The 23,597-nt window shown below is 44.2% G+C and overlaps 1 protein-coding gene across 18 annotated transcripts in view; it reads left to right on the top strand.

Moving 5' to 3' along the window:
- Window positions 1–506: 506 nt before the first annotated feature.
- Window positions 507–23,597, top strand: part of NIN (ninein) — a 112,836-nt gene continuing 89,745 nt past the window's right edge. For all 18 annotated transcript variants that reach the window (XR_016392173.1, XM_089907667.1, XM_022570586.2 and 15 more), the window contains exons 1-4: window positions 507–561; window positions 1,064–1,117; window positions 9,586–9,789; window positions 20,490–20,571. Coding sequence is in view for 17 of the 18 variants with exons in the window: in XM_089907667.1 (XP_089763793.1) it covers window positions 9,607–9,789; window positions 20,490–20,571 (265 nt within the window). In the remaining variant the exon portion in view is untranslated. The remainder of the gene's footprint in view (window positions 562–1,063; window positions 1,118–9,585; window positions 9,790–20,489; window positions 20,572–23,597) is intronic.

Genomic DNA, 23,597 nt, shown 5'->3' with positions numbered 1-23,597 from the left:
ACTCTTCCCCGACCCGGAGACGTTGCAGGCCGGGTGTCCTAGGCACAGAGGGGTTTGTGCAGGTGCCTTTGGAAGGAAGGAGAAGCTATCCGGAAGGGGGTCGACCTCTGCTGACCTCCTCCATATGCGCCCCGGCAAGCACCGGAGCTTCCAAGTTCAAATCTCCGAGGCGAGCGCCCCAGGGTCACAGCCAAGCCGGGACCGGACTCCTCCGTGCTCCGGCCACCAGAGGCGCAGTCCCCGTGGAAGGGGTGGAGTGGGGGGGGACGGACCCCGCGAGGGCCCGGGCGGCGCCCAGCGCTCCTCCCTCAGCGGCCCCAGCTGCGCGGGCCGCGGAGGAGGAGCCGCGCCCGGGCCGGCGTCGCCCTGGCTCCTCCTCCCCGCGCGGGCCTGGCCCTTCCTCCCCTGCGTCCAAAGCTTCGGGTGGCCGCGGCCGAGCCGGGAGCCGAGCGCGCTGGGCGCGGCCGTCCCGCTGCAACTGCCGCCGCCGCCTCCGAGCCCCGAGTGCGCCCGCGGCCATGGCCCCCGCGGCAGCGCCAGGCGCCTGAGCCCCGGGACGCGGTAAGCGCGGAGCCCGCTCACACGGACCCCCGCCCCGCGGCCTGGGGGTGCGCGGAGGCCTCTTGCTGCCCCCGCGCTGTGGGCGAGGCCCTGCACGCCCTGGCGGCCCAGGCACCGGAACAGGCTGGGGCTTCCCCTGCCGGGCTGGGGCCGGGCGGTGGTTGTCCCCGCAGGCCGGGAGCAGGGGGCGGCAGCGAGGAAGCGGGTGGCCCGGCGGCCAGCTCGGGCCGGGGCGCTCCAGGCTGACCCCGCGGGGAGGGGCGGTGTGGGAGGCAGAGGAGGGGTCGGTCCGGGAGAGCGGGCCGGCGGGCGGGGAGGATGCGCACCGCAGCCCCCAGGAGCCGCGCTTTTGTGAGCGCTGGCCCCTTACAAATGGAAATGACGCTCGCGCGGGTCCCCATTCGCGTCCTTTTGAAGGACGCCCGCCCTGAACCCCGGCGCCGACTGCGAAGTATTGTCCCGCTTCTGGAGCCCTAACAAAGCGTCCTCCCCCGCTTTGCAGAGCACTGGAGGCAGGCGGCCGGCTGTTCGGGCGCAACGGAGAGGCCGACAGAAGGTAAGCGAGGACGGTGGGGGCCGAGAGAGCTGCTGCCCGGGGACACAATGGGGTGTCTGGGTTTTCCGGGGGTGGCGATGGGCGGGCGGGTCGGGGGCGCATCTGCATCACGCGTTGCCGGGGACCTGGGCGGCGCGCCCGCGCTCCAGCCGCACGTCGCCTCCCGGCTTTGCAGCGCAGCCGGGTCTGGGCACCTCCGCCACCCGCGTTGTCCCCGCCCGCGCTGCCAGCTGAAGGCGGCTACTGTGTGCTGGTCCAGGAGAGGACTTGAGTCCCGGGGTGGGGTGGGGAGAGCAGAAAGGGTGGTTGTTCTGTTGCCTTGTGCCACCCAGGCACCCCTGTGACTGGGAAACTGGAGAGAAACCTGCCTGGGGAAACCCGAGGTGTTAGTCTGGGCTGAGTAGCGGAGAGCTGTTTGGACCCATTGTAGAAGGTGTCAGGGATCAAGGCACAGAGGAGGACTTTACCCAGTGCGACTACTAAGAAAGGAACAAAATGACGCTCGGCTATTGCCTGAAACCCTTGACCGCCAGACCCACGGAATGGAAGTGTGGAGTGTCGCGGCAGAAGCTTCCAGGGTTCCAGGGGCTGGGCTTCTGCAGCTACCAAACCGGTCTCTGACAAAAGGACAAAGCTGATGGAAACAGTTTACTGCTGAAAGCTCTTTCTGTGAAGCTGAAAGAGATAGAGATAGGAAGAGGCGATTTCCCAGCCTCAGCCCTGACAAACCGGGGCTAAGTTGGTGCAAGTAAAATGGAGCTGGAAAGATTGTCCTACCATGCACCTTGTTTCTAGACAACTTAGCTCTTATGAGATCTTCTGCTTTCTTTACTTGACTGGGGCAGATCCCCTCCTGGTGTTGAGGAATTCCTGAGATGAGCTTGCCATAGAACTTAACTCCTGAATTTGTGAAATCAAAACGGATCGCATGGTTGTCTTTTGTGACTGAGGTGGAAGCATTTTTTAGGATTAGAATCCTAATAAAGTCAACCGAGGCACGTGGGCTAAGCTTCTGAGACCATGGAAGGTTCTCGGTCCCGCTCCCTTAAATACATTAACATAAATGTATATATGTTTATGTTTGTTTCCTGAGGATTGACAATCTGCAAGGATATGTATTTTTTTCTGTGTCAGCTTAATTCTGAGTCTTCCCTAGTGGCTAACGTATTGGTAGCTGACCTGAAATATTGGCAGGTCTTGCTGTGGAGTTGAAGAGGGATGTGGAAATTCCCAGACTGTGTGTAACAGTGACATGACAGGCTGGCTGATAAAACAGTTTGCTGTGGTCTTCTCAGCTGTCGTCAGTGTCCTTAGAGAGGTGAAGTAAACTGCTGGGGAGTTTCTTTGCAGATGTGTTTATTTTCACCTGGTCTCTGGTGATTCCTTAGAGGAAAGCATTCTGAACTGCAGTATAGATAAAGTGTAGGACTTACGGATGTTCCAAATGGATTGGACATCAGCAAAGATATTGCCAAGGCAGGAAACGGCTTTACAGGGGGCAATGGAAAGGCAGCCATCGCAGGCACGGTCTTTGCAGTAAAATGTCAAGGATCAGTCGTCTTAATAGACACTTACTCAGAATGGCATGGGTGTCTTTTTTCTTGTTCTTTTTTCATTTTAGATATGTGGTGACCCTTAATATCAAAAGATGTTAACTGTCAGAGGGGGAGAATAGGGCTCCAGTGAATTTTGAACAGCCAATCTTAATAGACAACGTTCTTATCATAAGTCACATGTTGTTCAAATAAATTGTTTTAAGTGTCACTGCAAATGACTTTGTATACTACCATTTCACCAATCTTGGTGCTTCCATTTTATGTTGATAATGAAAATACATTTTATCAGTCTTACATTGATAAAGGGTTGGCACATTTAGCCAGATCATTTTAGAGGGATTCAAACAGCCTAAAGCTTTTTCCGGAGGTTTATTTTTATAGGTGCCAATTCATTTGTAAGCCAATAAATTATGTGGTTTGAATTCTGGCTATTGAACTTACATCTGTTGGGCAGGGTCTTGTGGAGAGATTTACTGAAGCTTGCAAAAAGATATTTTTATCCTATTCACAAATAAAATAGAATTTTTAAAAGATTATGGGAATATGCAAGTGAGCAACTTTATTTGAAATCAGGACACTTTATTGCAATTTATATCAGCAATTAACCATTTATTCAAGCTTTTACACACAAAAATGACAAACTATTTATGATCTAATCCTCCCTTAAAAAGCAAAGTTGGGAAAATACTGTTTATAGATATGAGAAGTGCTTCATTTTTATACCCCAGGGAATGGTAGTCAGAGCTGCAGGCATTCTAAATTAATTAGAGTAAATATGGCTCAAGAAGTGAAAGTTGTTACAAGCTGTCTCTTTTAAGAAAGTAGCAAAAATGCAGCTGTTTTCTGCTTCCCTAATTTTACTTAGTAGCTGATTATAGGTTATTGAATCTACCATGTGCTAACCTAATGATTTCATTCCTCCAGCCATCCTGAGTTAATGACTTGATTGGGTAATCCACCTAGCTATTAGGTTTAACAAAAGCTTGGGTTTGCTACATCATTCAGGATAGTAAAATACTAAAGCTTATTTATGTTTTAGAATAAATGCTAGTGGGATACCCTTAGTTAATTTTTTCTGTAGCTAGCAAAGGTTGTTATTTTCTTTCAAATTTAATATGATTTTTTTCTGGTGTGGTGGCATTTAAGCTCTTGTGTTATATTTTTACACTCTGATTTTATTCTTGCTGATACTCTTGTGCTTTTAGTATCCAGCTAGAAGTGAGGTGCTATCTGAGCAGAGAGGAGGCTATCTGGCAGTAATCAGTTTGATGGGCAGCAGTTTTGGGCAGAAATATTCTATTATCAACACATAAATGGGGACAGCTTTTTCTATTAAGCTTTTGCTAAACTTGAATTTATTCTCGTCACTGTTTCACTTTGTGCTGAAGTTAGTCCAACATGGTAAGCCTGGAAATCTTTGCAGCAAATTCAAGTGTCTGCAAAAAAGAGAAGAAAAAAGAAACATTTTATTTTGACCATTGGCCTTATGAGGCTCTGACTTGCCAAATGGTGAAAGCTAAAGGCGTGAATGAAAAGCTTTGCCAAAGCAGAGTTTGTCCATGTTCATCTCTTTAGTTATAAAGTAAATTAGTCACTTGGTGGTCACTGCCTGGACTGTGGACCCTCAACAGCTATGTCTGGACACAGATCCGAAAGCATCTATTATGATACCCAGGGAAAGCTGCTGAGCCAGGAGGGGCATCCAGACATTCCTTGTAGCTGTTCAGCTGCTAGACCATCTGGAGGGGAAATAAAAGGCCTGGGCTAGGGCTCTGGCATTGTGTTCATTTATTATTTGGTTTTTCCTTGCCAGACTTTGTCTCCTTTTCACTCCCTTTGGGCCAGAGCAGACGTCCCCTTTGGCTGGTCTGCCATTCTTAGAAGCTCCTTTCTATACCTTGGATGCTGGAAAGTTCACAAGTTCATGGATCCACTTCATGTGGACCTTATGTTGGGGACTTCATTATCCCAGCAGCACCTCCACCTTGCTCTTTTCCGATCCCAGTTGGCACTGTGATTTCATCAGCCAGGGCTGCCAAAGGGAGCACAGTGACACGAGTCTCTGATGGACTTCCCTGTCAGGGTCTGCTCATTCTGGCAGCCTTGTTTTGAGTTATTTGGAAGGAAAATACTCTGAATAGTTCTTATTATGGGCGGTTGTTGGGTGGTAATTGTTATGATTAATGGCTCTTTGCATCTGCCTCTTATTTAACCATCCCTTGTTAGAACTCCAAAATATTGCCCACACTGGCCCTTTTATTCCAAAGGAGTCATGAAGGCTTCTGGCAACTTGACTGGGAAGGTAGATGGTGATGAGAGGCCCAGGTTTGTGGCAGGCTTTATAAAACTGGAATTGTCCTTGGCAATTTGAAGGACGATTTATCATTCAAAACCCAACTTCCTTCATCTCTAAGGAAGATTCCTGTCACTGGTGAGTGTCAGCTAGGCTCTGACTCTGGAAAGCATTGAATTGCACAGATTAGACATGCTTAAGTATTTGTGGGGGGAAGTACTTTAACAATTATCAGTTTCTGGACTGTGCCCATTATCGAAGACACAGGACTCTTCATAACCATATTTATGTCAAAGTGCTTGTCTTCTTTGCCTTTAAATCCCAAAGCTACTTTAGAAAAAAGAGAATGCTTATTCTGTGTATCCTTAGTGTCTCATAGGCTATAATTAGTCAATAAATGAATCAAGGCACATAGGGAGGAAGGAACCCCACCCCTCCTCCTTCCATTTTGGAGGAGTTTAGTTTATGGCCACCAAGTGTTCCATGGTCATTTCTAGTTCTTGTTATACCGTTCAGCTGGTTAACACATAAAAGTGGAGATAAGTGATTTGTCAGTGATACCGTTGCAGTGGTCCCATTCACATGTTCTGTGTGCATGTGAAGGACTAAGAGATAGTATAGAGTCAGACCAGAGTTCAAATTGCGGGTCCATGACCATTATTAGCGTTGTATCATTGGACAAGTAGCTTAACCTTGCCAAGCCCCAGTTTCTGCATATTAAATGGGAATATGAGATCTACTTTAAAGAATTAGGAGGATTAAATGAAAACATTTATGCTAAGCACTCAGCATAGGCCAGACTTAGAGTAAATGCTCAGAAGTTTTTTAAAAAAAAAGTGTCTTCTGAACTTCCAGCTATATTTCAGCCTTTCTGCTTTAGTTTGACATTAAATTTATCAATAATCTGCCTTTGAAGATTGAGGAAGCACTGAACATTACCTACTACTGTTACCATTTAGTAATATGATATGGCTTATATTTATAATATGTCCCTCGCCCATTCTTGCTTTCTGGGTTATGGCGTTCCACAGCTCCTGTTTTGCTTCTAGGAAGGCAGATCTATGACCTGTTGATGTATGTAAGTTACCCCTCTTCAGTTTACCCCTCCTTTGCAAATCGCAGGTATTTTCTTAGTTGTTTTCTCAATTCCCCTCTTGTATCAGCTTTCTCTGGGATTAGCCGCTCTTGCTTGCCATATTTAACCCTGAGAACAACCTTCCAGATGGGTATTATTATTCTCATTCTATAAACAAGGGGACTTGGGAAAGTATTTTAATACAGATTCTCCTCCAAAGTCATATCCCATAACAACAACAAAAATGCAGCTGAAAATTGAATCCACTGGCTTAATTACTAAATCGTAGAATCAAACTTCAGATGGCTCTACGTGGTACAGTTTGGCAGTGGGTGCTCGCTTTCTACTTATGCTTGGATATGTCTAAGACTGAAAATGCCTTTGAAAAGGGGTTGGATGGGGAAAGTAGAGGTATGCTTGTGGAAGAAGTAGATGTCTCAAAGTCTTCATATGCTCATTTCTGTAGCGTTCGTTCCGGGTAAGTTTCCTTGTAGGGAATCTCCATATCCTAAGTCAGTCCCTGATGTTTTACTGAGTCCCTGGTGTGAAGAACAGACTGTACTATGCATTTGGGGGAAGCTATAAAAGAAATTGAAATTGTGAACCTTGCCCTTAAAGAAATTTCTGCCAAGTGGGGAGAAAAATAATTCTTGCACATGAAATTACTGATGAACGCTTGGGGAATAAAAGCAGCCAGTAAAAATGCCTTATGTGCTAGAAGAGTACTGACAACTTGTCACCATATGTAACATCTTTTGGATGTTTCCATATGATCATTTGTTCTCCAGCGGTGGGGCCGTTTTCCCTGTTAAGTCAAAAGAATGTTTTACTGAGCACAGTTCTTGAGAAGCAGGGAGATGAAATAAAGAGATAACAAAGGAAAGTTGCTGTGAAATGAAAGAGGTTTGATTTAGTGGAAGTCCAATGACCTCCCAGAGAGCAGGGCATGATAGCGTATCAGATTCAAAGCTGTGGATAAGATTGGGACTTCTCAGTACGTTGTGAGACTTTTTTTTTTTATATTGAAGTACAAATGAACTTATTTACAGAACAGAAATAGACTCACAGACATAGAAAACAAACTTATGGTTACAGTTACCAATGGGCAGATAAATTAGGCAGATGGGATTAACAGATACACATTACCATTGTGACCTTTATGGTCCTCTTTCATTGGTTTAGATGGACAAATCCCCACCCCTTAAAATAATTATTAAAAGGGGAAGTGTTAGAATTCTTTCACTTTTGAGTTTTTCTTTTTCTTGTTTTTTTTTAAATGTAAAGTCAAGCAGAAGCAGAATAGTCTTGCTTTTATGACGCTGGTCAGATTCCAGCCCAGGGGACTGCAGAACTCAGAGGGTGAGTCTGAGAGCTGTGGCAGCCCTGAAAATCCCAGTGCATCTTGGGGATTCTCAGCAGATCTTAGGTGATGATGAACTGGGTGGATGCTAAGTGAATCTCATTAGCTAAGCCTTGGCCCTGTCTAAATTCCTAACTTTTGAGGCTTTGCTTAACACCTTGGCTTTTCATTTCTGATGCTTTGATGTTTATTTAGCACTCTCAGGTTATTTTGTAAACATTTACGTGGTGATTAGTTAACCCAATAGACCAACCCTGGGAAGGCAGCCAGAGCTAGCAGCACCGTAATAGAAAAACTGATAATTAGGAGAAGAGACCTGGGAGGCCAGGAGCCTGGACCAGAACATTACCTCTTTGCTTTAATGAGTGGCCCAGCTGTTTGGATCCATATTCTGACTTCACCTCATTCTGCTGAAACCCTTGGGATAGTCGTTGGCTCTGTTTTAGTTTGTCATGTTTTGAACAGTTGTCTCTGAAAAGAAAGCAACCCAGCTTCGAGCAGCACTGATGTGTTACAGAAGGCTCGCTTATTTTCAGGTCTGGCTGCGTTCAGCATCTTAACGTGTGTGGTTCCCATGCTGTAATGATCTTCCCTATAACATAACCTCTAAGTTAGAGTTTTCTGACCCAGGACTTGGTTTAGTTAAAGGTGTGCTTTTAAAAGTAGAATGTTGGTTGCCAGGGACTAGGGGAGGGGAAATGGGAGTTGCTGGGCAGCGGGTATAGAGTTTCAGTCATGCAAGATGGGAAAGTTCTAGGGATCTGCTGTACAGCAGTGCGTGTGTAGTGAACAAATACGGTACTGCATACTTAAACTGTTGTTAATAGGGTGGATTCCATGTTATGTGTTTTTTATCACAATAAAAAATTATATTGGCAAGATAAATACTTTATTAAAAAGGTGCTGCTTTTTATAGTCAAGGGGCTGGTTCTGCGAGCCTTGTTTGAGATGGCTGAGGTCACCCTCTCAAGGGTATATGTTCTGTTTGGCTTCCATTGCATCATTGTGAAGGTACCTTCACATGTGAAGGTTTCAGGCTTCCGTTGGAAAACCCAACACATTAAAAGTGAATTATTGTGCAAGCAAAAAACCAGATTTCATTCTTCAAGTATTGAGGGACCTAGAATTTTATGATATATATTTTTAGCAAAAAAGATTCTGAGAGATATTGATGACTCTGTGTTTTCACAAATCCCATGAAATGTGGAAAAATGGAAAGTCTGGGGTTAGGGTGGATCAGAGAGATGGAAGACCTATTAACCAGGAGTACAGAGGGGAGACTGTCTAGGTAGTGGAGGGTCCTGAGATTCTGTGTGATTCACATGTGGTCTGTGGCTCCTTCGAACCTCATTGAAAGGCTGCAGTTGTGTTTTCCCCTTTCTCTAGGCAAGTAAGCATTACCTAAAACTCCCTGGGGCTGAAGCGAGCTTCAGGGAATACCCTTCCTGTCACACCTCATGTAATTGCACCAGTGAAGTTAACTGAGTTGCTTTTTGAGGAATTCATGTAAGAAGTGTTTGATCTTATGTAAACAGGGAGTGGTTTTGTATCAGACGTATTCATTCAGTGCCTCTTTGCTGCAGCCCTCCAGTCTGACTACGGTGGGGGGCAGTAGGCTGAAGAAAGAGAAGGGAAACGGCTTGGCAAGTTGCAACATCTGGCAGGTCCTCTGGAGCCCGCTGAGTTGCGTGGAAGCTCTGGCCCTGCAGTCTGTTGTGGCTAACGATCACTTCATTTGGAAGGACTGGATGTCAGAAGTGGCTTTTCACCTTCTCTAAGTCCTGAGAGGTCTCTTAAGACGGCTTTCTGTCTTGAGTTTGACAGACTGGCTGCCTGCCTGAGCGCCGGCCAGGAGAGTAGGGCACCTTTCTGCCCATGGGACTCCCTCATTCTGGTAACATTACCCCACCAGGACCCGACCCTGTGGATGTGCGCCTGGTGTGAGTGCGTGTGGGAGCTCCCCTGGCCTGGACCGGGTTCTGGAAGGACCTGTGGTCTTGCTGGGAGGTGTACAGTGTTACCTCCCCTGCTGACCCTCACAAGGTCCCGATGGACCAGCATGAGGGGACCGGGACACACAGAGTGTTCTTCCCAAGGGGCTGGCAGGGGTAGGAGTGGCTAGTGGAGGGGCGGTGGCAGGACTCCAGCGCTGCCACCACCCATCCCCCTCTCTGTCCCGCACAGGTGAGCGCTGTGGGCGATGGGATGGATGAGGCAGAGCAGGACCAGCATGAGGCTCGACTCAAGGAGCTGTTTGACAGTTTTGACACGACGGGCACCGGGTCCCTGGGACAGGAGGAACTCACCGACCTTTGCCACATGTTGAGCTTGGAAGAGGTGGCCCCGGTGCTGCAAGAGACGCTGCTTCAGGACAACCTCCTGGGCAGGGTAAGGCCTGGGAAGAGGCGGGGTGGGGGTGGGGGGTTGGGAAGTGGGTGTGGTTTCTGCCCGGGCGCTGGGGGTGGGGCGAACCACAAGTGTTGCAACTTGTTTCTAACATCCTGGAGGTGTGTGCTCTTAGCTGTTAACCTGATAAACAGAAAAAAGAAAAAGGAAAAAATAAAAAGTAATGGGTGTGACTTAGCAGCGCAGTTTGCTCCTGTGATGAGGGCCTGCTTTAATTTGTGCTCTGGAATGAAGGTGTCCTCTGAGCCTCTCAGATGAAAAGAGAAAAAGGTAACAAGAGGATGTTTTCCAGTGCTTTCCTTATTCTTTGTGGATCATTTTATGGACTCCACACTCATCAAGAGAGGGGGCTGAGATTTCCATGGAAGTGAAGGAAAGTACGGTAAGAAAACTGCCATTGCCAGGAAGAGCAGCTTGCTGTTACGACTTTCACTCCCCATAAAGCTATTTCTCGTGAGGATTGTTCCTAGGGTAAAGTATTAATTAAACCTTTCACCCAGGAAATGACAGGAGGGTAAGTGCAGTTTTACTTAAAACCCAGCACGACTTGCTTCCAACAGGGGTGTGCATGTGTACTGATATTAGCTTTTACATACGAAAACAAATAGTCACGTTCTCCCCGTAGATCGAGTCACAGATGAGTAAGAGGTGAGAAGCGGTCCTTTTTTCCCTCTTGCTGTTAGTGGGAAGGATGTCTTGACCTGACAGTGTCTTCAGTTCTCATAATTAAAATTGAAAGCATCATTTGTATGGCTTTGAGTTGAATCTTGCTGCTGGTGTTTTGCATGATGAGAAGGAAAAATGGGCCATACTTTTTGAGCTCTGTTGCTGCCATCGCTGACACTTTGTAGACGTCCGTTTTTATCACGTGGTATAAATTGAGGAAGCAGCTGTGAAACTCAACTTTATTCCAGTGACCAAACTTCCTTTTCTTCATTTCATTTTCACTGTCTCTTAGCTGAAGCTTTGGGCAGGTGGCCTCAGATACAGTGCAGTGTATTGGCTCTCTGTGACGTGAGATGGACGGGAGTGGCGATCATCCTGAAGTTGAATGATGTTCTTGGGGGCCTGGCACCGTGGAGGTGGCATTTAACAGGGCTCACACTTAAAGAAAGTGTGAGTTTTTGTAAAATTAGAACCATTTTGGGTAACTTTGGGGGCATTAGCTGCTTGTGAATACACGTGATCCCTAGAAAAATGCTAAAAATCTTGCTTTGAAAGCAATAGAGATGGGACCTTTGAGAATTAAACTACTTGCTTCTCATCATGTAAGGCACTCAAATGTTTTCTAGTTCTGCCTCAATCTCAGAGACTTCGGGGAGCCAACAGAGTAGCGTTTCTCACTGTCGTCCTTGGGGATCTCAGTCCTTTGGGTATCTGAGGAAGAGTATCAAAGTGGGGATCTGTTTTCACACCTATTAAAGCCGGAGAAGACATAATACAACTTCAGGTTTCCTTGAGAGCCAGTGTAAATGTGGAACCCGCTGCTGTAAACAGATTGCTCCCTGGCAGCAGATCGACAGCTTGCTCTCCAGATGCTACACGTCTTTGCCCTCCTTTGGCAGACTAAAACAGGGGACCAGTTATCGATTGATTCGTTAATGACTTGACACTACCAGCCCGCCTTTAGGTTTGCTCTTCGCCTGCGAATAATGAATACCTAAGTGGTCTATAGCCTGATATTTACTTAGTGAGCCAGTGATAAAAGTTAAATAGACGTATGCATATAGATTTCATGGGGGAGGTCCCTGGTGGTTGTCTTGAGAGCAGGGTTGGCATGAATTAATGCACTACTGTTAGATTTGCATTTTCTATGAAACTGAATTATTCTCAGATGATCACATAAACTGGGCCATATGCTGTTAAGATACTCTGTATGGTCTACAATTTTAAATTATAAAGAAAAATCTAAGTTCTACCATCTTGATATATTGAAGAGGAATCATAAGTTGTAAAATTATAAAATTGTAAGCTGTTTCTAATACCAGCCGTCTTTCTTCTCTTTAGATGGTATTTATAGAAAAATATGTAAGAGTTAGCAGTTTGGTTTAATAAAAAAGGAGGAAGAAATAACAGCATGACAAACCTAAATATATTCATCTATTCGTTAATTCAAAAAATATGTATTGTGTATGTCCGGTATGTCAGCATTCTAATGGTCTTATGGTATGAGTGCAACTTATGTTTATTGTAAACTAAAGTTTTCCATTAAATTGGCTTTTGGAGCACATTAGTACCCATCAGCCTCCTGGATGCTTGTGGTTCTAATTTTGTCTTTTATATCATAACAAGTATAATTTTTAAATAAAAGAAAACATCTAAGTTTTACCTCCTTTGGTATTAAGCTGAATTAATCTTTTTTGTTGAAAAAGAAATAAGGTAAAAAGCATTTTCTCCCTCAACTAAGAATATTATCTGTTTATTTTTTATCTTAAGATCCATCTTTCATAACTTCTTGTCCTTTTTTTTTTTTTTTTTAAAGCCTAATGTTTCTTATGATGGTTGTCAAGGAAAGTAACTTAAATCGACTTGCCATTTTCATGCATTTTACTAATGGGCCATTTACCCTCAAATTAATCTGTCTGATCTTGCTTTATAACTTGAAACCATATTCCCCTGAGCATGGTGGTTACCCTATAAATGTTTGAAATGCCCAAAGATTGTGGATCACTGAGAGGACATTGCTGGTAGGTGTTTCCTACTAGGTTATCAAAAGAGCTCCATTCATATCTTTGTCATCAGTTAAGCACCTGTCAGGTGGGTCAGACCCCCCCAAGACAAGGGATTCCTTGAAACACTGAGGAACTTATAGTCTGGTCAGGTAACATTCCTGGCAGGTGAATAGTACTGGGAGTAAATACTACAAACATTTAAGAAAGGGAACCGGGCTTCCCTGGTGGCGCAGTGGTTGAGAGTCCGCCTGCTGATGCAGGGGACACGGGTTCGTGCCCCGGTCCGGGAGGATCCCACATGCTGTGGAGCTGCTGGGCCCGTGAGCCATGGCCACTGAGCCTGCGTGTCCGGAGCCTGTGCTCCGCAACGGGAGAGGCCACAACAGTGAGAGGCCCGCGTACCGCAAAAAAAAAAAAGAAAGGGAACCATGTTAGCTCACTTATTGAACAAGTTTCCATCCAAGCAATTAATTCCAATTGTAGTTGCTTCCTGTGTATTGTGCCTTTTAAAGGAAGTGTTTCCACATGCCTCTCTATTTCCTTTATTAGAAATCAGAACCTAAAAAAAAAAAAGAAAGCAGAAACTAAAGATGATAATTTACCTTGGTTTTGTTGAAGCCTTTATTTAGTTAGGTCCAGCTTTAGAAATACATTTTCCTTTCCTTATTGAATATACTGACTTTGAGACAAAGCTGCCCCCCCCATCCCCTGAGCTTCCCTGCTCTACTCTTTAATATGAATCTAGATGCTGACATATTTCATGTTCTTGACACTCTTTAGAATCAGAACAAGCCGCGTGGTAGCAGAACTTACCATTGGCTTCCAAAGAGTCACATAGGTGTGTGGACTTTGGTCATCAAAGGCACTTTGGAATTTTTTGTATTAAAATTTGATAACTGTACAAGTATATAATTCCACTCAGCTTTTGCAGTTTTCATTTTCAAGTGCTTGTGTTCTTTTATAAACATCATGATTAATTGTATATGGCCATTTGCTGGTTTGTTTCCACTTCATTCAGCTTTTTAAGATTTCTTTCACTTACATACATTTTAACTTTGAAAAGTGAATCAGAAGTACAGCAGTACTTTCTGGTGGTGATTATTTGTACTTGTTCTCTATGTGCAAAACTACCCTTGATCATCAAACAGTGCCTATTTATAACCACCCCATGTTCATGCTCCTGTTTCATATTATTGATCTGGGCTTTTTGAATGAGTTGGAGGGAAAGGTGGGAACATTTCTCATTACATCTCTTAAATGTCTGAACCTTTGCCATCTATCTTACTGTTTAACCTGAAACAGTGAGGGATATTTTCTAATTCCATTTTGGTCTTGTGACTCTGTGGGGTTGATTTGAACTCCTAAGGGTCTATAGTTCACATTTATAAACAAAAAGACCTTCTGATTAAGAGGCTGCAAGACTTGCATCTTTTCTTTATTAACACTTTCTTCTCAACCTCACTGCAAAATTGACTTTGGTGTTGTATACTGTGAACCTCGCAAGGTATTTAGTTTGACATAAAGCAAGGGCAAAGGGGAGGGCTGGCCTTCCAGCAGCCTGTTGGGAAGGCCTTCTACTCTCAACAAGAGGTATGAGCAAGTGCTAAATGGCTGTTCTTCTCTACCTACTTTATTTCAATAATGACTGTCACTCCCACCAGAGAAAGTATGATCAGGAATGCTCATTAGATTTCTGCAGTATTTCATTTATACTTTTATGAGTAGCTTCTTGTTTGGATGGAGGAGACTTAAAGTTCTTCAGTATCCAGCACAGATTTTAGACTTCAGTGTTCATCTGTATGACAGAGAAACCTAGAACCCAGAACTTGGAAAAAGATGGTGACTTGTCTGGGGTCAGGCAACTCATTTGAAGCAGCATCAGGATGGGAACCCAGATTTCCCAGTCCCTGAGTTTGAATGCATGTCTCCACAGCCTCCTCAGACTCCACATATGCAAATATGGATCTCATTCTCCATCCCCTGCAACCCACCCCCATCCTCAAACTCCCTCCCCCACCACATGGATGCCGTATGCTATTGGAGCAGTCTTTGAATCAGACCTGGATTCAAGTACTGACTCCTGCCACTTTTTAGCCATGTATGTACATTATCTTAAATACTCTGAGCCTCAGTTTCTTCATCTCTGTAATGGGAAAAATAATACCCTCCCTATAAGATTGGGCTGAGGTTGACTTAGAGCATGTGTATCAAAGGCCCATCTAGGAGCCAGGAACACAGTTAACTACTGTGTCCTGTGTCTCCCTGTACACTGCCCCCCTCCATCTCTTACACACTGAGAGTGGGTTTTCGATAAATGGTGACTTCCCAGGAGTGATTTTCTGAGAAAGCTCATTAGAGTAGGGAATGGATTTGCTAGCAAGTCTCTTGTGTGGCGGTGGTTTGCATCTGTTTCTATCTGTAGGCAGGGCTCCTTGGGTCCATCTTGGAGTACAACTTCACACAGTCACTTTAGGTTTTACAAACCCACCTCTTAAAATGGCCTTTGCCTCTCTCCACGTTGTCTGCAGTAAATGACTACTAAGCTGCAAAAACCTAAATGCTGTGTTTAGGAGAAAACATTTGTAACTGTATCTTTCATTATGAAACCATGTCTCTTTGTTCTTCTGTGTCATTTCTCTTTGCATAATGCTGTCAGTTATTTTCCTCTACATTGACCTTCTGGTGAGTCCATATTTCTGTACCCATTTTAGCTAACACTTAATGTTTTGAATGTCCTTTCTTTGATTTCCCTGTGTATTAATAGCTGCAAACCTCCTAAGTGTGATGAGAGTTACGTGGGCCTTTGTCTGGTCTAATAAGCCCACTTTGTTGAACGCTGGCTTGAGCCCTCTCATCTCAGGTCTGTTTGAAGTGCTGCCTGCACACATGGGGAAACCGTATGCATCTGATCTCCATGATTGCTCGAGATGATTTTATGCAACGTTAAGTTCCTCATTCTACTTCCTGTTACAGGGTTTTTTGTGTGTGGTTTGAAATAGAATTTGTTTCTTATGCTGTGCTTAAATTATTTTTTCAGAAAGGCAAATTGTGTTTCTCAAAAAGCATTCCTATGAAATTTGGGGAGGAAAAGTGATGAGGTAAATTTCTATTAAGCGGTGGTGACACATGACAAAAAATATCAGATTTAACTAGTCTTCCTGTTAATTTAGTTTAAATGTCATGTGTGTTTTTAGTCAGTCATGTAATTTTCCCATTGCTGCAAACTGCCCTTTGAGGCATACAAGGTATAGGAATGCTTGTAAAATGAATGGTGGCAATTATTATTCAAATGAGGGGGTACCAACCGAGGTACACATGGCTCTCGCTGGTTACCATGTGAGATTTAATCGCATTGTATATTTCTGAAGATTTCTAAATTTTAACAGAATACAATAGTAAAGCTCCCTTGGAAGAGAAAAAATGGTACTTAAAAATTACAGGGACTGAACTGAGCGAGCCCACTGACGTGCATTTCTTCACAATAAGGGCGTTTATTCACATTTCGGTTCTGGGTTGTGCCCTCAGGGGCTTTTCTGCCCCATCTGTATTCATGAGCATTGATGGAAAATAGTAGTCACCTGCCTCTATTAGACAACTCTCTTGAAAGATGTGGAATTTACTGCTATTTAAAGCAGAGGGTCCGGTGTCTGTGCCCTCACAAGAAGGAAAATAAAGGTCAGTTTAAGACTTCAAGCTGCTCCAATTGTTTTTTGATCAGCTTGCCAGGTTTTTTGTTTTGGATTTTTAGATTCTTTTTGTGGGGGAAGAAGGGTGTCACCCAGATAGGCATTGCTGGATTGTGAAGAACCCCTGAGTTAATAATCATGTTTAGTTTTTTTTTTGTTGTTTGTTTTTTGCGGTACGCGGGCCTCTCACTGTTGTGGCCTCTCCCGTTGTGGAGCACAGGCTCTGGACGTGCAGGCTCAGCGGCCATGGCTCACGGGCCCAGCCGCTCCGCGGCATGTGGGATCTTCCCAGACCGGGGCACGAACCCGTGTCCCCTGCATCGGCAGGCAGACTCTCAACCACTGCGCCACCAGGGAAGCCCCCATGTTTAGTTTTTTATAGATTTTTTTCCTTCTAAAATGTGGCTGATTTAATACATCCTAAGTCCATTTGGAAACCTTTAAGCTCTGCCTGTGAACATCTTGGAGAAGTCCAATGTCACAAAACTGTCCCTCTTTTCCTCCCTGCTGGCCTACTAGGACATGCTCATTTATCAGAGGCCCCTACCAGCTTTTTCTGTCTCTCTCAAAGTATTTGCTAGGTTCTGCCTTGTATTATAGTTACTAATCAACTTTCTTCTCTTCTTCCCGATTCCACCCTCCCACACTCTAGAATCTTATGTATTCTTTTGCTCTTGTGTCCTCTGAGTCCCCAGTGTCCTACTTTGTACCTGGTGACATTGTGTAAAGTTGAGGATTTGACCTGGAGCAGCAGAGGGATTTCCCTGCGAGGTCAGACCAGGAGTGAAGAGGGCCTGGGGCAGGCAGGGTGGCTGGACTTTGATGAGTCCATTCAGAAGGCCTCAGTTCTCCCGGTAACTCTATCACTTCAAGACAGGTGGCCTTGGGCAAGGCACATGCTTCCTCTGAGCCTCTCTCCCCTCAGTTCAAAGGAGGGACCTTGACCGTCTCTCATGGATGTTGTAAGATTCAACTGGCCAAATGTCCAGGAAAGAATGAGCCTACAATAATGCTCCCAGAACTCGCATTAATATAATTTTCTAATAACTGGATCTCTTACCCCATTTAGTGGCAAACTTTAAAAAAATTAAAAAGGGGTTAACCATTGGGGATTGAGAAAATTTTATTAAAATTTTACCCTACCAAATAGTATAATAAACATCATGAGGTTATTCTTGATCATTTAAAATCTTCTTGGTCTGTCAGTTATTCTTCTGTATTATAAGAACAATACCCTCAGGATTTATTTAGCAGCACGTAGATCCTTGCCTCAATACTAAATGACCCCAGCCTATTAGGTTTTGAGTGCGTATGTCTTTTAAAAAATTTAAACTTTTTTTAAGGATAAAAAATTATACTTTACTTTTGTTCGACGGGGGGATAGTTAATGTCTTCTCTCAATCCCAGTATGTCAGTAGCTACTTCTTGTACTTACCTTGAAGTGTCCCTGTCTTGTAGTTGCTGTTTCTAATCTGTAGGGGGTTGGGAAGCAGGAAAATGAAGCTGATAATAAATCATGTAGAGTAAGAAGAAATAGCTTCTGAGTCGGTTCCAGGGCAGATTCTACAAGAAGAGTGAGTGGGCCTTATGACACCTTCCTCAGCTTTGGACACCACTTGTTCGCTTCCCGATTGTCTGCCATGCTCTAGAGGACTGAGGCTGAGAGAGGAGCAACCTCTATGTCAGTGAGGTACATACTGTCTCAGAATTGGGTGTGTTTGTATGAGGCCTAAGTGTCCCTTGAATCTGGTATAATAAAGTCTTAGAAGTTGGTTAGAATTAACTTCCAGGTTATTGACGTCTTTGTCATGTTTGGAGGTTGGGGAAGTAAACTTGAGATACAGAAACCCCTGAGTTACCTGCATGGCTAATCCTCGCCGAGTTGAACTATGTTAGGACTAAATTCCGAAGGGCTCTTTCCAATGACCTCTATCAAAACTGACACGTTGAGGAGACCCAGCAGAGACCCACAGAGTCAGATATAAAGGATGTGAAAGTCTCAAGGCAACCACATCCCTTTTGAACCAGGAGCCTCCTCCTGTTCAACTCATTACTGTGGCAGTGAGGGACTCTGGTTTCATTCGGGTCATGTCCACTGATAGCCTAAGGGAGAGGAGAATCTCGGAGTTGGGGTCCCTAAACACAGCAGACCGGATCCATTTCTCTGATGCTGGCCAGCTGCACAGGTCCTGGGGGGAGGCAGGCTCCTGGGCCTTCTGCTGTCACCCCCGCCCTACCACTTGGCTGGTTGGGTCACTCTCATGGCCAGTTGCCTTGCTTGAAATATGGCCCTGTTTCTCTGTGAAAGTGGTGAGAACGTTCACCCCCATTACTAGTCCTGTTAGTAGTGTTAACTACCACTTGCTGGCTACCTAGCAAGTCCCAGGAAGTTCTAGACACTTTACATAACTCTCATTTTATCTCCCTAAAGCCACTATGAGGGAGGCGGTAGTATAAATAACATAAAATACATGCAGTGCCCTTAGCAGTACCTGCCTGATTCCCTGTGACAGTTCCTGAGACTATGTGCTCCATGGCAGCTCTATCACCGGGGCCTAGGATAGGGCCTGGCCCATAGCAGCGGCCCAATAAATATCTGTTGAGTGAATCATCAAGATGAGTTGTTAGATAACCCATTTTTCAAGTGGAACAAACTAAAACTTGGAGAGGTTTGGTAATTGAGCCAATTCACAGTGGCTGAGCCAGAGTCAGGACCTAGACCCAGCTGCCCCAGCTTAGAGCTTTCACTCCTCACCCTTCTCCTGCCCACCCTAAGAGGAAAGCCTGATTCTGGTAGGAAATAGTAGATGCCAGGGTGGGAGATGCCCCTGAGTGGGAGAGGCTTGGGTAGGTGCTGTTTGTGGACCGGCTGGTTGGGAAGATGGCCTCCCCCCCCCCCCCCCCGGTAACTGAAGCTGGATGCCACGGTGCCTGAAGCCCATCCCTGACTCTGGCGGAACCTAGTTCTCCTTCCTCCCCCAGGCTTTTCCGTGATTCGTCAGCTATGAAACCTAATTAGCACAGTTTATAATTCTTGTAATCTTTTAGTCCTTCATTGATTGTACCACCCTGGCTCTTCAGCAGATGCCCTCCCTTCCTGAACAGACTTCTGCTCTGGCTGCACAAATATGCTGACTTTTAGTCTGTGTGATCTAAAGGAATATGATTTTAGAAAGCAATTTCAAGTAATCAAAATGAATGTGGTAGAGAAATCACAAATTCTTTGGGAGAGAGTGGTAAATTGCAAGCATATGCTATTTTATGACATATGAATCTCAGTGGATTCCTCTCCTTTGCACTGATTTGCATGAATAAGACATATGATTGGTTTCCTTCGTTGTTTAGATAACTAACAAGGTTTGCTGCTTTTCCACATTTAATTCAGAAGTGGTTTTTATCTGTCACTATATTTAATCTCCTAGGCAACGTTTTGTAATGATGTCTAAAGAGACCCATAGCAGCACAAGTTATAAATTTACCAACATTGTATTTACATACAGGGTTCTGTATAAATAGGCACCACGTTATTAAACTATAATTATGATGACAAGAAATACCATCTCTCCCTTCTGCCGCATGGTGAGATCATGTAAATTTAAGTTATAGAAGAATGTACTTGACCGTAAAGAAAAATATTTTATCCCTTTAACCAAAGTAATATCCCAATTCTGAGTATTCACTTAAATGAAACTCAGGTTCTTTCCTACTTCAGTCAAGGTAATTGTATTTTTAAGAATTCGGGAGAATGCTTCCCAAGGTTCTTTTATTCTTTGTGTTTGCTATTGATTTCTATTTGTTTATAGAATTACAGGGGCCTTGGGAGATAAATATATAACATATTCCTGCCTCAAGCAAGACTGTATTTCAAGTCATCTTCGAAAGGTAGTTTCCCCTCTTCTAGAATATCTTAAGAGATGAAAGCATCTTTGGGACATTGTTACAGAGGATCATTTACTTGGAAAGTTTTTTCTAGTACCTGACCTAACATCTTTCTCTTCCGGTCTTGTTTAGAAAAATTAAAGGAGCTAAGAATTCAAAACCTATCTTTTTCTGAGTTTATAAAGAGGGTTTTGCTGTGTAGTTTTCCCCCTCAGGGTTGAATAAATATTGATATTAGTGTTGGTGACACTGGCGTGTAAAATGATCAGCCTATTTTCCCTTTAGTGCTTTAGAGAAATGAAGAAAAAAGGGAACAAAAACAGGTTATATGACTCACTTCAAGGCTGTCAGATGCTAACAAATGGTTCTGGAACCTTGTAGATGGATTTGCTTCCTTAAGGCTGTGGAAACTATTTTGAATTTCTTTTGAATTGTTTATTTTTAGGTGCATTTTGACCAATTTAAAGAAGCATTAATACTTATCTTGTCTAGAACTCTATCAAATGAAGAACACTTTCAAGAACCAGGTAAGGACACTAACTTTTCCTCTCTTCCTTCTGCTTTAAAATTTGTCCAGGGAAGAATTTGGGGACCTTGAAGCATGTCTGTGAAATCTTTGGGGCATCCGCCTCCCACAGATTGAGTGGTTATTTTTGGTCTTTTGACATGGTCATAAAAGCCTTGCAGCTGTTGCACACTAAGATGAGCCTTCTCTACCACAGCAGCGAATTGTGGAAGAAATCACTGGATTGTTCCTAGGAGCTGTGTCAGATGGTGTGGCCAAAACTCATTCTAGGAATGAGCAGAGTGGGGCTGAATGGTACTTCCTCCCTCCTCATTTCCTGTGAACGAGGAACAGTATGAACTGGGGGGGGAGTTTTGTCTGAAAGAAGAAGGTTTACCAATGAAGAGATAATTTTATTCAGTCCTACTGAGCGGATAGCCCTCTGTTACAGACCTTATCACATTATATTATAATTGTTTTTCTATCTCCTCTCGAGTGATAGTTCCTTATTGTCCACGTTTGTTCGTTTTTGTACTTTTAGTGCCTAATAGGATGTTTAGCACATAGTAAGTGTCCAATGAACGTTATGAAATGAAAAACTTAATATTATACTTCACTGATTTTTTTAAAGGCACCATAAATTATGACACAATTATTTTATATACCTCTAAAAAGAAAAATTATTCTCAATTATAATGGTAAAATGCCATTGTTTGTAAGACACATAATAATTTCAAAATATTCTAATATAGGGGTGTGTGTGGGGAGGTTATGTCTTAAAATCAATGAAATATGGTAAATATTTAAGGGCAAGTCTAAAACAGTGTTGGAATTTATATTATAATACAGTCTGGTTTTATAAAAAAATAATCAGTGGTTATTAGGGGCTAGGATTAGAGGTTGACTATAAAGGGGCACAAGGGAATTTTGGGGGTGATGAAACTGTTTTATATCTTGATCGTGGTGGTGGCTACAGATTTTACCAGTGTTTGTAACTCATAGAGTTGCTCACTAAAAAAGAGAACACTAAAAATATAGTCCAGTTCTGAGACTGAGGAGAAATCATTGACATTTTGTCACTATAAGGAGTCACTCAGTGTGACCTATTTAGAAGAAGCACAAATGGGAACTCATGTCTTATCCTCACTGGTGATCTAGTTCTTCATCGTATCTTCTGAAATGCCCCAGATTTGTGTCATATGTATGAACTCTGCATTTAGCAGTGTTTTGGATTCTAGATTGAGTCTCCCCCTTTTTGCTAAGGTTATTGCCAACTCTGAGGCTTTCCAGAGCTCTCTGCAAGCCCCCAGTGGGCCTAGGAGGGAGGTTATTGCATTCTAGAGATTTTTCAGACAAAAAGTAGAATTTCTGTAGGTGAACACTGCTGGAACATGGACTTTTGTTCTTATGGGGTCTCACATTTTATTGGCAGTTTTACGTTTTTAAAGTTGTCATCTTGGGAATTCCCTGGCAGTCCAGTGATTAGGACTTGGCGCTTTCACTGCTGGGGCCCAGGTTCAATCCCTGGTCAGGGAACTAAGATCCTGCGGCCAAAAATAAATAAATAAAAATTTGAAATCAAGGTTGTCGTCTTTATTTTTAAAATTTATTTATTTAATTTATTTATTTTTGGCTGTGTTGGGTCTTCGTTGCTGTGCACGGGCTTCCTCTAGTTGCAGCGAGCAGGGGCTACTCTTCGCTGCGGTGCGCAGGCTTCTCATTGCGGTGGCTTCTCTTGTTGTGGAACACGGGCTCTAGGCACACGGGCTTCAGTAGTTGTGGCACATGGGTTCAGTAGTTGTGGCTCGCAGGCTCTAGAGCGCAGGCTCAGTAGTTGTGGCGCGTGGGCTTAGTTGCTCCGTGGCATGTGGGGTCTTCCCGGACCAGGGCTCGAACCCATGTCCCCTGCATTGGCAGGTGGATTCTTAACCACTGCGCCACCAGGGAAGCCCCAAGGTTGTCATCTTGATGACAGTAGTGCAAGATCTAGGGACCCTGACTAGAGCTATGGTGACATTACCACATCTGTTTTATTTCATATGAGCATAGATAACATAAGCTTAAGTTCAGTGTTCTTCTGTATTACCATAATATGGGTTTGGAACAGGCAGTGCTACCACTAGTTCACGTGGTCCTTTTGCTGCTCTTTCTTCAAAACCTCTCCTGTCACCTGCCAGAAAAGTGTCATAATAAATATACAGATTGATGTGACCACAAATGTGAAGGGTGCCCCATAGAGGGCTCTGAGTAATGGGGAGGTAGACAATGGCTGGCTGAGCTTGGTAACAGCTCGGAAGTAAGGTTTATGAATTCAACTCCAGGCGGTAGTTTCAGAGTTATGTATATGCCTCAGTGCTGTGCAGGCTGAGGCCATCATTTGGACAAATCTTCCAGGGGGACACGCAGAGGGATTTTTATAGGTCACCGTGTACTCCATCCTTTGGGTGGGCTGCAGCAAACCTTTGTTACAGAGCTGCCCCAAATCAGTGTAATGAAGCAGCAAAGTAATTATAGCGTTTCATCCAGCGTGTATGCGACTTCCTAACGTTTGGCCTGGCAGCATAAAATCCAGGATTGAGCCTGTGCCTTAAGAGTGTTTTATCCCATATGAGGCTGGGAGTCATTCCTTCTTTGTTCCTGAGAATCTCTGCTTTTTCTATCTTTTGCCCATCACTCCCTGGCCCTTCCAGTTGTTTTTGGGGATCATGCATTGCTTTCCACTCAGATGTTCTCCCACCCACTTGAAAATGTGACTCCACCCCCATAGGCTGTCTGGCTTGGCTGGCAAAAGACAGAGAAAGAAGGATCAGGACTCAAATGCTGTATATCGGGAGGCCACTTGAGTTCGCCCCCTCCTTCCCCTTTATGAAAATAACTCTCCCTTCACTCGTAGACCATATGATTGTAGGACTGGAGCAAATGCTGCCATTTTATTCATGAGCAAATTGAGGCTCAAAGAGGGATGTGGCTTAATTGAAGTCTCACAGATAGTAGCAGGGGAGGATGCTGACACTGTATCACCGAGGGATGGGACTCCAGGAGGCTTTG

This window comes from Delphinapterus leucas, chromosome 2 (genome assembly GCF_059928025.1).
Source record: "Delphinapterus leucas isolate spDelLeu-1000000601 "Yukka" chromosome 2, BTC_Dleu_Yukka2, whole genome shotgun sequence".
NCBI classification, from domain to species: Eukaryota; Metazoa; Chordata; class Mammalia; order Artiodactyla; family Monodontidae; genus Delphinapterus; species Delphinapterus leucas.
The sequence above is the reverse complement of the archived record's forward strand: the minus strand, read 5'-3'. Positions and strand labels throughout refer to the sequence as shown.